This window comes from Geotrypetes seraphini, chromosome 9 (assembly GCF_902459505.1).
Source record: "Geotrypetes seraphini chromosome 9, aGeoSer1.1, whole genome shotgun sequence".
Taxonomy (NCBI): domain Eukaryota; kingdom Metazoa; phylum Chordata; class Amphibia; order Gymnophiona; family Dermophiidae; genus Geotrypetes; species Geotrypetes seraphini.
The window spans coordinates 117,977,984-117,993,083 of record NC_047092.1 but is presented as its reverse complement, the minus strand read 5'-3'; the positions used below and the strand labels follow the sequence as shown (position 1 = coordinate 117,993,083).

The 15,100-nt window shown below is 43.9% G+C and overlaps 1 protein-coding gene across 5 annotated transcripts in view; it reads left to right on the top strand.

Annotated features, from left to right (window-relative positions):
• CROCC2 (ciliary rootlet coiled-coil, rootletin family member 2) overlaps positions 1-15,100 on the top strand; it is a 993,480-nt gene that overhangs the window by 772,024 nt on the left and 206,356 nt on the right. For all 5 annotated transcript variants that reach the window (XM_033959482.1, XM_033959484.1, XM_033959480.1 and 2 more), the window contains one exon: positions 7,237-7,404. In XM_033959482.1, coding sequence (XP_033815373.1) covers positions 7,237-7,404 — 168 coding nt within the window. The remainder of the gene's footprint in view (positions 1-7,236; positions 7,405-15,100) is intronic.

Below are 15,100 nucleotides of genomic sequence, written 5' to 3'. Positions count from 1 at the left end.
AAAAGAAAAACTCTGCAATTCATGGTTATATTTAGCAAATATAGCACTTAAATTATATAACCCTAACCCTGCATACTGATCTGTCATGGTGTTAAATGCAAACATATATTCTGCATCCTCAGAAGCCCCCTTCCCTACCTAACAATGGGTGTAGAGTAGAACTAGGACATTTTTCAAGAGAACTTTCCAAACAAAAAAATATGATACTGGTGTCAATCTCAGTACCAACAATATGAATCCTTGAGCCCTGGGCATATTGTGAACTACATAAAACAAAATTCTACAAAAGTCATTCAATACTTATAAGGGTAAATCTACCATAACATAGCAGCAAAAACTCCCATAATTTATAGAAAGAAATCTAGAAAAGGCAGCACTGTAAATTATTACTGTGGGCTCTAGAATATTGGGAATACTGAACAAGCTGAACTACTACAGATTCTTACATAGAAATAGGATCTTTGTTAGAAATACAGGGTCCAAAGGCAGAAATTTGAAAACAGGCACTAAAGTCAATTGGCAGATGGTATTCTGTTCAGTTTTGGGCAGAGTTAGAGTTCCTGTGGTATGGCAGGCCACGGAAGTTGCCCTAGTTACACCCCTTAATATTTGTCTTCAAAGATACTCCATGCTAACAGAACCTTGGTCATGCATGCAGACCATAGAACCTCACCAAATGTGGGATAAATAATCATACACTAAAAACAGAACTAAGTAGGCAAAATTTTAAGCTGGAACCCCAAGAAGCCACACTCTGCTTCAGTACCGGAGGAATAGAAACAGTGGCACATTTCTTCTTCTACTCTGTATAGTATAAAGAAATCAGATGTACATTCTAAAATCTGACACAGTCCAATCATTAAATTGAAAAATAATTATTTTCTACCTTTGTTGTCTGGCAGTTTTATTGGTCCCAGTCTCAGGTTTATGCTTTCCTCTATTTTATTTCCCAAATTTATTTTAAGGAGCTCCTATCCATTTGCTATTTATTTTCTCTCCTCCTGTTTTAATTTTCTCCACTACATTCATGTATGACATTGGTTTTTCAATGTTATCTTTCTTCCATTTATTTTTCCACTCTGGTTTCACTCCTTCTTACCATCCAATCTTCAAGCTCCCTCTTTTTACTGCATCTACTTTCTATCTCTTTCTCCAGTCTTTCACTAACTTTTCCCCTTTCTCTCTGTTTCCTGTATCCAGTGTCTATCTCTCTTCTTCCCCTGCCCAGTATCTCCCTTCTCTTTATCACTACCCCTCCACCATGCCCAGGATCGCCTATCACTCTTTGTCTCATCCTCATACCCAGCAACTCCCTCCTCTCTCTTGCCTCATGCTATACATCTCTTCCACACACACCTTCTCTTGCTCTCTTCCTCTCCTACCCAGTATCTCTCCTCTCTTTTTCTTCCCTAGTCTCATGGCAGCATCTCCTCCTTTCTCCCCTCTCTTTACCCTTCTTTAAAGCCTAGCATCTTCCTTTTCTCTTTTGTACTCCATGCATTACATCTCTCTCTTTCTCTCTACCCAAGCCCAACATCTCCCCTCTTTCTCAACATCTCCCCTCTTTCTCCAACTCTCCCAGCAGAGTTCCTTCAAAGATGCTCAGAAGTTCACCGCTATTCCTGATAGTAACACTAGTGGAGCACTGCCATTCACCTTAAAGAAAACATTGGTGTGTAGTATCTCTCTCTTGCTTTCCCTCTCACTTATCCTACCATCCTCCAGGACCAGCATCCCCTTCTTGCATTTTCCCTTATCCTAGATCTAACATCTTCCCTTGCTTCCCATCTCAATTCCCAGGCCTGGCATTTTCCCCATACATTCCTTCCTGGACCCATGTGCAGCATCTCTCCTTGCTTCTCTTCCTCTTACCACCAGGTGCAAGCTGAAGAATTTCCCTTGGCTTTCCTGAGGCTCCCACCCCTAGGTGTGGCATCTCTTTCCATTATGCAGTATCTCTCCTGCTTTCCTTCCTACTCCCAACATGCAGCCTCCCCTGCTTCTCTTCCCCATGCAGCATCTCTCCTCTTTCCCTCCATCCTTCCCCCCCCCATCATTTCCCTGCCCAACATGCTGCAGTGAAAGGGAGCATAGTGTTTTTGAGGATCTATGTATGTTTAAGGTCAGTCAGTCCCACTCCATTTTATACAGAATTCTTGTTTCAAAGGGGTCAGGACTAACAGACTCTTAAGCACATTCAGGGTTCAAAGATACTGTGTTGCCTTTCCCTTTTACAACAACTTTTTTTGCAGTGTTCAGGGCTTTGGAGCTCTTCTAACTGAACCCTGCCTTCCTCCTAATCTACACACACACCTACACACACAAGTTTCCAGTTTATTAAGTTTTTCTATCTATGCGACTTACATTCTAAAATAGGAAAATAGGGAGGTGCTATATACTGATACATGATAGTGAGGGGTAAGGGGTAAAACTACAATAATTAAAGGAAAGTAGGGGGAGGAGGAACCACAAAAGGTTATCCAAGGACTTGCTTCCGGTAGTGTAGAAGAGTGAGGAGGGTATAATGGGCAGTCTGATGGAGAAGAAAAAGAAGCCTCCTGTTGCCTATAAGCAAAGTAGCATGGTTGCTACAAGGGTACTTTGGAGGCAATTGCTAAAGTCCCCCCCCAAAAAAAAAAAAATTTGCCATCTGGGATGCTTTTTCCACCTGTTTATTGACAAAGCCACTCCTGGTCTAGTAGTTAGAACAGCAGACTAAGGGGCCCATAATCAAAAAACATAAACATCCAAAAAGCATCCTAAATCAGTACTTTGGACATCCTAACTGCCAGGACATCCAAGTGCCAAAATCAAAATAGTCTTTTTGTACGTCTAGCAAGGTATTACAGCCTCTATACGTCCAGAGCACGAAATGAGCATGGTGGAGGTGTGTTATGGGCGTGCTTTGGGCAGTGTCAAGGGCAGGTTGGATTTAGACATGCTGGGGCCAAGGGCAAAAATTGAGGGGACCCCTGATCCCCTCTCCTCCCTGCACCCTCCCCTCGATATCACTACCTCCCATTATTACCACACATAAAACACATAAAACTTTAAATGACTTATTTATACACAGAATCAAATACAAAACAAAGAATCACAAATAGAAATAGAAATTGAATTGGGAACCCCAAGAAATTAAACTCAGCAAGTATTAGAACACTGGAAAAATAGAAACAGAACAGATTTACATTGAACTTTATGTACTGAACACACAGGAGGCCCAGGTCCACCAAAAATTAGCCACCTCCCTTGCTGTGGCTGGTGGAGATCACAAAACCCTGTCAGTTGAAGACCACCTTCTCCGGTCTGGCAGCCAGAAATCTCCAAGCTCTGTAGCTAGCAGAAGCATCCCTGACATGCCACCAGCTGCAGAGCTTGAACAGTTTTGGTCGCTCGACTGGAGGAAGACATTTTCAGCTGGCAGGGCTTTGGAAAGCCCAACAACTTAGGTACTGTATTTTTTGCTCCATAAGACACACCTGACCATAAGATACACCCTAGATTTAGAGGAGCAAAACAAGAAAAAAACATTCTGAACCAAATTCTCCCTGCCAGGCTCTGCACCCAACCCCACACTCCTTGCCAGGCTCTACACCCTATCCCCCCTCCCTGCCAGGCTCTCAACCTTGTCCCCCCTCTGGTGATCTAGTGGTAGGGTGAGACAGGGACAGGACAGAGATGTCAAGGCAGATGACTTTTTAAAATGTACAATGTCACCTCAGTAACAACTATAGAAAAATAGACAAATATAGTGCAAAATATAGACAGCAGATATAAATTCTCAAAACTGACACATTTTGATCACTAAATTGAAAATAAAATCATTTTTCCTACCTTTGTTGTCTGGTGATTTCTTTCTTTCTTTCTTTCCTTCCTCAGGCCAACAATTGTCCCTTCCTCCTTCCTTCCCTCCCTCCCTCCTATGTTCCCCTCACTGCCTTCCAGCCTTTGTTCTCTCCCCTCCCTTTCCTCAGGCCCAACAATTGTCCCGTCCTCCCTTCCTCCCTCCTATGTTCCCTTCACTGCCTTCCAGCCTTTGTTCTCTTCCCCCCTCCCTCCCAACTCAGGCCCAACAATTATCCCTTCCTCCTTCCCTCCTATGTTCCTTTCACTGCCTTCCAGCTTTCGTCCTCTTCCCCCCCCCAAGCCTGCCTGCTCGCTGGATTTAATTACCTCCCGCTGCTGCCGCTGTAAGGACACATCGATGAAGAAGCAGCAGCAGCTCCTGGCTCAGCAGCGGGTCGAACCCTTCAACACGGCACCTCAAGCCATAGCCTCACTGCGGCCTGAGAGCAAGGGACGAACGGAACAAATTGCTGGGAAAAGCCAGGCGGGTGCAGCGATTGCACACCGCCGGCCCAGAAGCCTTACCCCCGATATCAATTCTGACGTCGGAGGTAAGGCTTCTGGGCCGGCGGCGTGCAATCACTGCACCCGCCTGGCCTTTCCCTTCCTCTACTTGCGGCAGCAGCGAGCAACCAGTAGCAGCAGCAGTGGTGGCAGTGGGCGAGGAGCAGTTGGCGATCTAAATAAGGTCACGGGGGGTTGGGTATTCGCTCCATAGGACGCACCCTTTTTTCCACCCACTTTTTTGGGGAAAAAGTGCATTTTATGGAGCAAAAAATATAGTATTTATATTTTGCATTTGGGCAGGAGGCATGGGGCATTATGGGAAGAAAGTGTAGTGCTCACCTACTCTGTGCTCAGGCCACTACCCACCCCTCATTTGCTGTATGGTAAGCCACTGAACACAGTACAGATATCTGTGATGCACATATTCCAGGTAAAACATTTAAAATAAAACACTTTTCTATCTTTGTTGTCTGGACATTTTATTTTTCCATCATGTTGGTCCCATTTTGTCTCTTCTTCTTTCCTATGTCTTCTGATATTTCCCTTGTCAGTGGTTGCTGTCTATAAGTCTTATCTCCTCTTTCCTGTCTTGTTTCATTCCCTCGCTACTCCTGTCTTTGATATACTGATCTTTCTTTTTCAGCTCTTCCTGCCATTTTCTACTTTCCTGCCTCTCTGTCGACTCAAATTTCATCCTTGTCCTTTTTACTTTTCAGCTACTTACCAACTTTTCCATCTTCCTTTTTCATTCTCTAGCTCTCCCATTTCCCATATCACGCTTTCCCCAGCCTCCTATTCCCTTCTACTTTTCATCTACATACTCCTCATTACATTTCTACCTCTGTACTCACTATCCTCCTCTCATTCATCTTCTTGCCCAACCTCCCCCCAATTCTTGTCTCAGGCTTCCCTCAATGGCAATGCAAATTCTGTCCAGCATTCCCCCCACTCCTCAAACTGTGCAGTCCAGTGTCTTTCTCTCTCTATTTCCATTCCCTCCTCCCCATGATCCCGGTGTCTCTTTTACTTTCCCCTCCCCTCCATGCTGCTGCTACAGTTATTCAGCATTAGCTCTTTCAAGGCAGCTTCACCTCTTGACGACCTAGAAGCTTTCTCTCTGCAGCGTTGTGCAAATAAAAGGTTCCAGGTTGGCAAAGAGGCAGGTTGCCTTGAAAGAACTGATGCCAGAGAACTGCAGTGGCAGTGTGTAGGGGAAAGAGATGTGGGAACAGATCACAACTGAGGGAAAGCTTCGGGGCAGCCACTGGCAGCTTGTGAAAATGTCTGCTATATTGGGGCCCTTCTGAAAAGGAAAAGTTTGATTCTGAAAAACCGCGAAGGTGAGGGGAAGAGAGGGAGGTAGTCCAAGAAGGGGAAGAGATGTCCAGACTGCGGAGCCCCCTGGAGCTGTGGGTAGCTGCCCTGTTTGCCCTCCCCTAACACTGGCCCTGGTTAGACATAGATTTCTTGCAGTGATAAACAATTTGCAAGACATCCTGGAAGGAACTTATACATTTGGAACTAGACCTGTTTTAGAAGGGTCTAAGTGCCACAAAGGTGCCCAAACTGGCCAGATAACCGCTGCACGCAACAAGGTAAGACACCCACATACTCCCTTAGTACTCACTGACTCCCCCTTCCAACACACAAAAATGAGAACAAAAAGGTACATACCTGTCTCTAAAACAGCAGCATAAGATCTGGGAGACCCAATGGCCTGGACGTTCAGATAGAGGATTCCCCCCCCCACACACACACAAAATAAATAAATAACAAAATTTCTAGACGTATGGTGGTTTGCCTTTCGAAAGTGGGCATTTTCTTACTGCCGACTTTGGAGTCCAGCACAAATATGTACAAATCGTACTTAGACATATGTTTTGAAAATGTCCCTCCACGTTCTAGGGAAATTAGGAATCAAATCCTGATTCTCACACTAATACTTCCTGTGACTTTGGGCAAGTCACTCCATTATCTCAGATATAAACTTAGGACTAGAATTACTAATATGCTTTAATATGAGTTATGAATAGTAAAAATACCCCACTGCCAATAATGGCCTTGCGATATCATACATTAGTAAATCTATCCCTAAGAATGAACATCTTCTGGGGACAGGAAAATATATACTGTACTTAAGGTTTAACTCACCTTGAGCTACCAATTAAAAGGACTGACCTAAACCCAAATAAATTATTAGAGTCTGAAAGGTAATAACAATAGAAAAATTTGGATAAAGTAGTGTGGTTGTTATGTTAATGTAGCAGAAAAATAATGTTTATTTTATAAAGAAGAATCCATTTTTGTTCTTCACCTTTTATCGCGGGCCACTGTGGTAAAAGCTCTGACGCTCATATAATTTCTTTGAGTATCAGAGCTTATACCACAACAGCCCACAATTTTAAAAAAACACTAACGCAGTTTGATAAAAGAGGAAAAGTTTTCTCATATTGTGGGACTTCTGTTGTCCCTTAGGGCTCCTTTTACTAAGGTGCGATAGTATTTTTAGTGCACTAAACCAGCACTACACGGCTAGAACTAATACCAGCTCCAATGCTGGTGTTAGTGTCTAGCACGCGCTAAAACCACTATCGCAACTAAAGGAGCCCTTAGTTTTAGCTTAAAGTACACATTTGTTATTTAGCTGCATAATAAGCTGATATTCAGAGGAAATGTACTTAGATACCTTGTGTTTGTAAGTGCCAATTAGGTACCTTACTAAAAATTTCCATTTAAATGAGATACAAATACAAAATTTTTACAAAATGCATGGAAGGGTGTTTTTCCATGTTCATTTTTTGCACAATCCTTACCTCTAGCCCTAAGAATTCAGCATAACAAATGTCATGAGTGACCTGACAAGATCCTTGTATGTATTTTCAGGTGAAAATATTAGATGGAGAGAACAATAAGAAGAATCAGGAGGTGTCTGATTTGCAGGCCAGGATCCTCCAGGATGAGCAGCGAGAGCAGCAGAGTCGTAGGGAGTCTCTGGAACTGAAGCAGAAGATTGTGGAGATTGAGGCTGGCCGAGAGTCTGAACACAAAGAGGTGACGGCTACTGCTAACCAGCAGAACTGAATATCTGCCTGTAGTATCCCCTTCAGTATAGGGTCCGAGCTAGGAGTTGAAGATGGTCTCTTCTAATCTTGTTTGCTGAGAAAATGAAGGTTAATGCTTTGCAGCCAGACCCGTCTGGGACATGATAATATTGCAAGCATTGACAAAAGTTGAGGCTTAAAACTTCCTACAAATATGAGGGTAAATCAAAAGGTAAAGGCAAAATACATTTAACGGCTTTAATAGAAGTAACTGTGAGCCACTTTCCAACATAGTCCCCATGCAAGTCCCCATGCATTTGTTGTATCATTCAACTAGCTTCTGCATTCTGCAGAGAAGAAGTTTTTCAGCTGTTCCCGAAGCCAGGTGAGCACCACTTCCTTTATTTCATTGTTCTTTGTCTTTTGCTCTCCGGGTTGCAGTGATGCACCCATGTCTCATCTGGTGGAGACTTTCTGTGATGTCACCGAGTGGCATAGTCAGGTAAGATTCGAGCTCCATCTTGCCCCACGTTAATTTTGTGAAATTAGCAAACCTTTACTATTTGCATTTACCTAAATATAGTTGATAACTCTGCTTGTTGTCCATGCGCCCAGATTTGCAAACTTTTGCTTTTTGCACCAATGAGACTCTCGGATCTTCAGCACACAAGATGGTGGCGGGGTCTGACTGCAATGTGCGGCCAAATTGTACGGCAGAGGAGAATGCAGTTTGTGGCTCCTCGGATTTCAAAATCAATTTGGCTAGTAAGGAGGACTTGAATCGCTGGATGCTGGATTTGAAAGCTTCTCTGCCTGGTATGAAACAAGACTTTAAAGTCAATATGGAGGGCTTGCATAAAAAGCTGGATGATATGGGGCAACATTTGATTTCAAAGAGGTCATAATGCATGACTAAGAAATAATAGGGCTGCAACAATGCTGTAATCAGATTGAACTCAATACTGAGGATTTGTTATTGAAAATTGATGATGGGGAAAATAGAGCCAGTAGCAACGATCTTAGGGTGCGTGGTGTGCCTGAATCCCTCATGGAACGAGAAGCATCGAAGCTAATGCAAATGGTATGTCATCACTTTTTGCGAGCTGCAGATCCGGAAGGGGATATTACGGAGCTTGAGTTTGAGAGAGTTCAAAGAGCATTGGGCCCCCGCAGCCAGGGAGGCTGTGTGATCTTATTGCCTGCTTCTTGCAATTTCCACAAAAAGAACATATATTGCAAGTGGCCCGGAAGGTGGGTCATATTACCATGGAGGGTGCTAAAGTGGAGCTCTTTGTTGACCTATCCTCCATAACGCTCCACCACAGAAGGAAGTGTCGGGAGGTCACCCGTTGCTTACAGGAGCATAACATTCGCTATAAATGGATCTACCCCTTTGGGTTTTCTTTTGTGGTAGACAATAAGCTGTGTTGTGCTTCTTCGGTGAAGGACTGCGAGTAGGGGAGACAGTGCCTGGACAGCCTGGGTCAATCGTTGCGAGGGGCTTTGGCTCAGAGATAGCACAGAGTTGATCAGAAGCGGTGCATGCAGCACCAATCTGATACTTTGGAGGGAGTAGCCTGAGTTTACTTCTAAGTGCAGCACTATGTGTACCTTTTTCTAATTTTTCTTGAAATGGAGGCTTGTGGGATTCTCCTATCTGGTATGTGATGGGGGTTGACTGGACATGTCTACGGGACAAGTCTACGAGGAATGTTATCTGAAGTTTTGCCCTAGAAGTTTGGGGCCTTGTTCTCTATCTGTGGGGGGGTTGGGGGTGGGGTTGTTGGGTAATTGAGGAAGAGGGAACATAAGAACATATACTTGATGGGTGTCATCACCCGGTTTATAACCTATGCTTCCTTGGAAGCTCTTGTATTTGTCTTGGTGTTATTCTGTTTTCTAAAAATCAATAAAATTTTATTGAACTGAAAAAAAAGAACATAAGAAGTCGCCTGTGCTGGGTCAGACCGATGGTCCATCGTGCCCAGCACTCCACATCCATGGCGGCCCATCAGGTCCATGACCTGTATGTGATCCCTTAAATTTCGCCTTGATACTCTTTCTATATCCTATCTTTGCCCTTATCTGTATCCCTCGATTCCTTTATCTGTCAGGAATTTATCCAATCCTTCTTTAAAACCCCGTAGTATGCTCTGTCCTATCACAACCTCCGGCAGCGCATTCCAGGTGTCCACCACCCTCTGAGTGAAAAAGAACTTCCTGGCATTGGTTCTAAACCAGTCCCCCTTCAGTTTCTCCGAGTGTCCCCTTGTTCTTGTGGTTCCCGATAGGTTGAAGAATCTCCACCTTCTCTATGCCCTTTATGATCTTGTAAGTCTCTATCATGTCTCCTCTGAGTCTCTGCCTCTCCAGGGAGAAGAACCCCAGCCTCAACAACCTGTCTGTGTATGAAATGTTTTCCATACCTTTTATCATTTTCGTCGCTCTTCTCTGGACCCTTTCAAGTATCGCCATGTCCTTTTTGAGATACGGTGACCAATACTGGACACAGTACTCCAGGTGCGGGCGCACCATTGCACGATACAGCGGCATGATGACTTCCTTCGTCCTGGTTGTAATGCCCTTCTTAATAATTCCCAACATTCTATTGGCTTTCTTGGAGGCTGCTGCGCATTGTTGGCTTCATTGTTGGCTTCATTGTTGTGTCCACCAGCACACCTAAGTCCTTTTCAAGATTACTGTCCCCCAGCACTGAACCCATTTTGTAGCTGAACCTTGGGTTCTTTCTCCCAATATGCATGACCTTGCATTTCTCTATATTAAATTGCATTTGCCATTTATTTGCCCACTCTTCTAGTTTGCTTAGGTCCTTTTGTAGGTCTTTGCATTCCTCCGCAGTTCTAACCCTGCTGCAGATTTGGTGTCATCTGCAAACTTTATAACTTCACACTTCGTCCCTGATTCTAGGTCATTTATAAATACATTAAACAGCAGCGGTCCGAGCACCGACCGCTGTGGAACACCGCTCGTGACTCCCCGCCAGTCCGAGTATTGGGCCTTCACTGCAACCCTTTGTTTTCTGCCTGCCAACCAGTGCTTAATCCATCTGTATACGTCCTCTTCCACCCCGTGGTTCCACAGTTTCCTAAGTAGCCGCTCATGGGGTACTTTGTCGAAGGCCTTTTGGAAGTCGAGGTAAATGATGTCTATGGGTTCCCCTTTGTCCATCTGGCTGGTTATTCCTTCAAAGAAGTGCAGTAAGTTCGTCAGGCACGATCTTCCCTTGCAGAAGCCATGCTGGCTCGCTTTCAGTTGTCCGTTTGATTCTATGTGCTTACAGATACTGTCCTTTATCAGTGCTTCCATCATCTTGCCCGGAACAGAAGTCAAGCTTACCGGCCTGTAGTTCCCGGGGTCCCCCTCGATCCCTTTTTAAAGATAGGTGTGACGTTTGCTATTTTCCAGTCCTCCGGGATCTCCCCAGTTGTCAAAGACAGGTTATAAATTTGTCGTAGTGTTTCCACTATTTCGTTTCTTAGCTCTTTTAGGACCCTTGGGTGGATTCCGTCCGGGCCCGGTGATTTGTCGCTTTTTAATCTATCTATTTGTTGGAGGACATCCTCGTAGCTTATCTCAATATGTGCCAGTTTTTCTTCTTGATCCCCACTTATGACCTCTTCGGGTTCTGGTACATTGGATGTGTCCTCGCTCGTGAAGACCGACGAGAAGAACTCGTTTAACCTATCAGCTACCTCTTTTTCCTCCTTTACCACTCCCTTTCTGTCTCCATCATCCAACGGTCCTACTTCCTCCCTCGCCGGTTGCTTCCCTTTGACGTATCTGAAGAATGTTTTGAAGTTTCTTGCTGCCCTGGCCAGCCTTTCTTCGTACTCTCTTTTTGCCTTCCTAACCACTCGGTGACAGTCTTTCTGGTGTTGTTTGTGTTCCTTCCGGTTTTCCTCGGTTTGGTCCTTTTTCCATTTTCGGAACGATTTTTTCTTGTCACCTATCGCCTTCTTCACTTCATTTGTTATCCATACCGGGTCTTTTGATCAAATTTTTTTGCACTCTTTCCTAAACCTGGGGATGCATAGGTTTTGTGCTTCTAGCACTGTGTCCCTGAATAGGCACCAGGCTTTCTCTACTATCTCCATCTGTTTTGGGCAGTTTTTGAGCTTCTTTCTCACCCTTGTTCTCATAGCTTCGTAGTTCCCTTTCTTGAAATTTAGCGTCGTCGCAGTAGTTCTCTTCACCTTGGATATTCCCACTTCTAATTTGTACCGGATCATGTTGTGATCGCTGTTTCCTAGTGGCCCTACTACTGCCACTTCCTTTGCAGGTCCCCCTAGCCCGTTGAGGATTAGGTCGAGGGTGGCATCTCCTCGCGTTGATTCTTTGACAAGCTGCTCCATGAAGCAGTCTCTCACCGTCTCCAGGAATTCTGTTTCCCTCGCACAGCTTGAGCTTCCAATGCTCCAGTCTATCCCGGGGTGGTTAAAATCCCTCATCACCATCACACTTCCGCTATTGCATTCTCGCCTGGGGGAGCAGTATGTGTGGGTGGTGGGTGTGCTAGTAGTCAGTATGTGTGTGGTCTAGGACAGCTACTTGAGCCTTGTTTTCTTTACAGGTATGTCACCTAAGTGTCAAACTTGTTTCTCACTGAATGTAAGGGGCTTGAACACTCCTAGAAAATGTAGCCGTTATTTTAAGGAGGCAGAGAGAGCCAAGATGGCTATAGGCTTTGTTCAAGAAACACATCTTCTTCCCCGGGGGAAAAATATTTCACTCATAAGAAATACTCTACCTGTTATTTTGCATCCAATAGGATAAAATCTAAAACCAATGGGGTGGCTATTGTTTTTGCTAATTTTCTATCCCCTGAGGTGAGGGAGGGGGTTCAGGATAAAGAGGGGCACTACCTTCTTTTGAAGGTGCGGCTGGGTGGCCAAGTGTTATTAAACATTTATTCTCCGAACACCGATCAGGGAGTCTTTTTCCAACAACTGTCTGTCCTCTTACAAGAAAAGGCGGAAGGAAAATTGATTGTGGGAGGAGACTTCAATTTAACTTTCAATACAGATTTAGACAATTCCTCCCGCTCAGTCACATATGGGAAGGGACAGAGGAAGCAACTCCTTCAATTTTTGGAGGCTTGGTACTTGATTGACGTGTGGAGATTATAATTCACATTTGATAAGGATTATATATACTATTCTGAGCTTCATTCTATTTATCCGAGAATTGATAAGTGGATTTTGGAAAAGGATGTTCTTCCTGGGGTGGGAAAAATTGATATTGCAGCTTGGGTTTGGTCTGACCATGCTCCTATCACTTTTACTATTTGACTGTTGCCCCAGTAGGGAGGTGTATGGTATTGGCAGCTGGATATGCAACAGATTGGTCAGGAATTACAGGACTATCTGGACCATAATGATAACAGGGAGACCTCCTCATCCTCAATTTGGGAAGCACTTAAAGCCGTTTTGAGAAGAAAACTTATAGCCTTGGGATCTCATATCTATAAAGCCCACGAGAAGCTGAGGGCCAAACTTCTTTCTCATATCTATCAGTTGGAATTGTCACATAAGGCGGGCTCTGCTGATAACCAGGCTGAATATCTTCTTAAACAATTATGCTTAGACTTGCAAACTTTAGATTTGGCTGCTATTAGGCTACAGTCTGTCAAACAGCAATATTTTGAAACGGTGAACAGGACTGGGAAGTTATTAATGCATACCCTGCGGAAGCATCGACTGTGCAGTTATATCAATGAACTTTTGGTAGCATGAGATAGAATCATACTACCACTACATATAAAGCTAGGCCTGATGAAACAATTTGAAAAGGCTTTGAATAAAGTCATCCAAAGTCGGACACAGGAAAAGGTCCATTAAAAAAAATATATGTCCAGCATATTTTATTTTTTCAAAAATCATCCAACTGTACGTCCAGCCATCTGATTGTCCAGACCACTAAGTCATCCATTTTTATATCCCATTTTCATCCAAGTCAAAAACGCCTAGAAAAAGACTTTTTGGACCTGGGAGGGGCCAGAAAAGTAAGGGACTGGACACCCAGACATGACAACAGAGTAGTGGGGCACCTTACAAGGCACTGCTGTGAACTTCACAACAAGTGTGCCACATAAACATCTCACAACAGCTCCCTTATAGGTCATGATGAGCCCCCAATCTCCCAGAATCTACTAGACCCACCTATCTAGCACCCCAATAGCCCTTATGGCTGTAGGAGCCACTTATATGGCAGTACAAAAGAGTTTGGTTTTTTTTTTGGGGGGTGCACATGTTTCTCCATGAATGCAAATATTAGAGTGGCTTATGGGCCTGGGTCCTCCTCTCCATGGTTCACTAATCCACCCCAAGACCACTTAAGCCACCTCTGTTCAGCTCTACTAGGCTTTCCTATGCCAGGCTTCCAGGTGCTGATGTTCTGGAGGCAGATATAGTTGTTATGTTTTTTATGGGGGTGGAGGTGGGGGGTCAGTGATCACTGGGGCTATGTGTGTGGGTCTGTACTTTGTGTCTGCAGTGCTTATCTGGTCACTTTAGATACCTTTTGTGAACTTAGACCTGGTTTTAGATGGCCTAAGTCACAACGTCCAAGTTCCATCTAGGCAGTGTTGTAAAACTTTCGGTTATACATGCAGTACGACTAAGTCTAGGATGGCCCATATCCCGCCCTCACTACTCCTCCTAAAATGCCCCTTTTAGCTCAGGTCATTCAGCAGCACTATGAAGGCCTAAGTCGTTTTTATATATGTCTAAAACCAGCTCTTGGACATTTTTTGTTACTGATCGTCCAAGTGCCAATTTAAACTGGTTTTTAGATATTTTTCTGTTTCGATTATGAGCCCCATAGCGCATATGTTACCTGGACTTTCCATGGAAAAACTGAAGACAAGAATTTTAAATGTTCCACAGATCAGACAACTTATAAATGACCCACATTTCAAAGCATCAGTAAACAAAATTGAATCATGTGCCTGGTCTTCATTTGTTCTTGTTTTTAAAAACTTTCTTGGCAACAAGAAGGCAGACTACACACAACTAGTAGAAGATATGCTTTTTCATTTCAACAGGCTTGGCTGTAACATGAGCGTTAAAGTCCATTATCTGCACAGTTACTTAGATCGCTTTTCAGAGAACTTTGGTGACTTAAGTGAAGAGCAAGGTGAAAGATTTCACCAAGACATAAAAACAATGGAAGTCAGATACCAAGGAAGATGGGATGCATACATGATGGCAGACTATTGTTGAAATCTTATGTGGGATTCTCCTGGCAGATCTCACTCTCAGAAGTCTTACAACGAGTTTCTTGTGTGTCGAATGACTGGAAAGGAACGTCTAAGTCCATTTTCGTCTGAGTCGCAAGTCGTCCAAAATAAAAAACAGCCTAGGACACATTTTCGAAAAATACGTCCAAAATTTTTTTTCTTTCGAAAATCGTATAACTATACATCCTTCCTATCTGATCGTCCAAGTCGCTAAATCGTCCATCTTTATACCACATTTTCGTCCAACTTTTTGTCCAAGTCAAAAACTCCTAGAACAAGCCCTGTTGGACGTGGGAGGGGTCTGCAAAGTGATGGACTGAACACCCAGATATGGCACCTAAATAATGGTGTGCCTTAAAGGGCACTGCAGTGAACTTCACAAAAAGGGTGCCATGTTATCATCTCACTAAAGCTCCCATATAGGTCACGGTGAGTCCCCTAAATCACC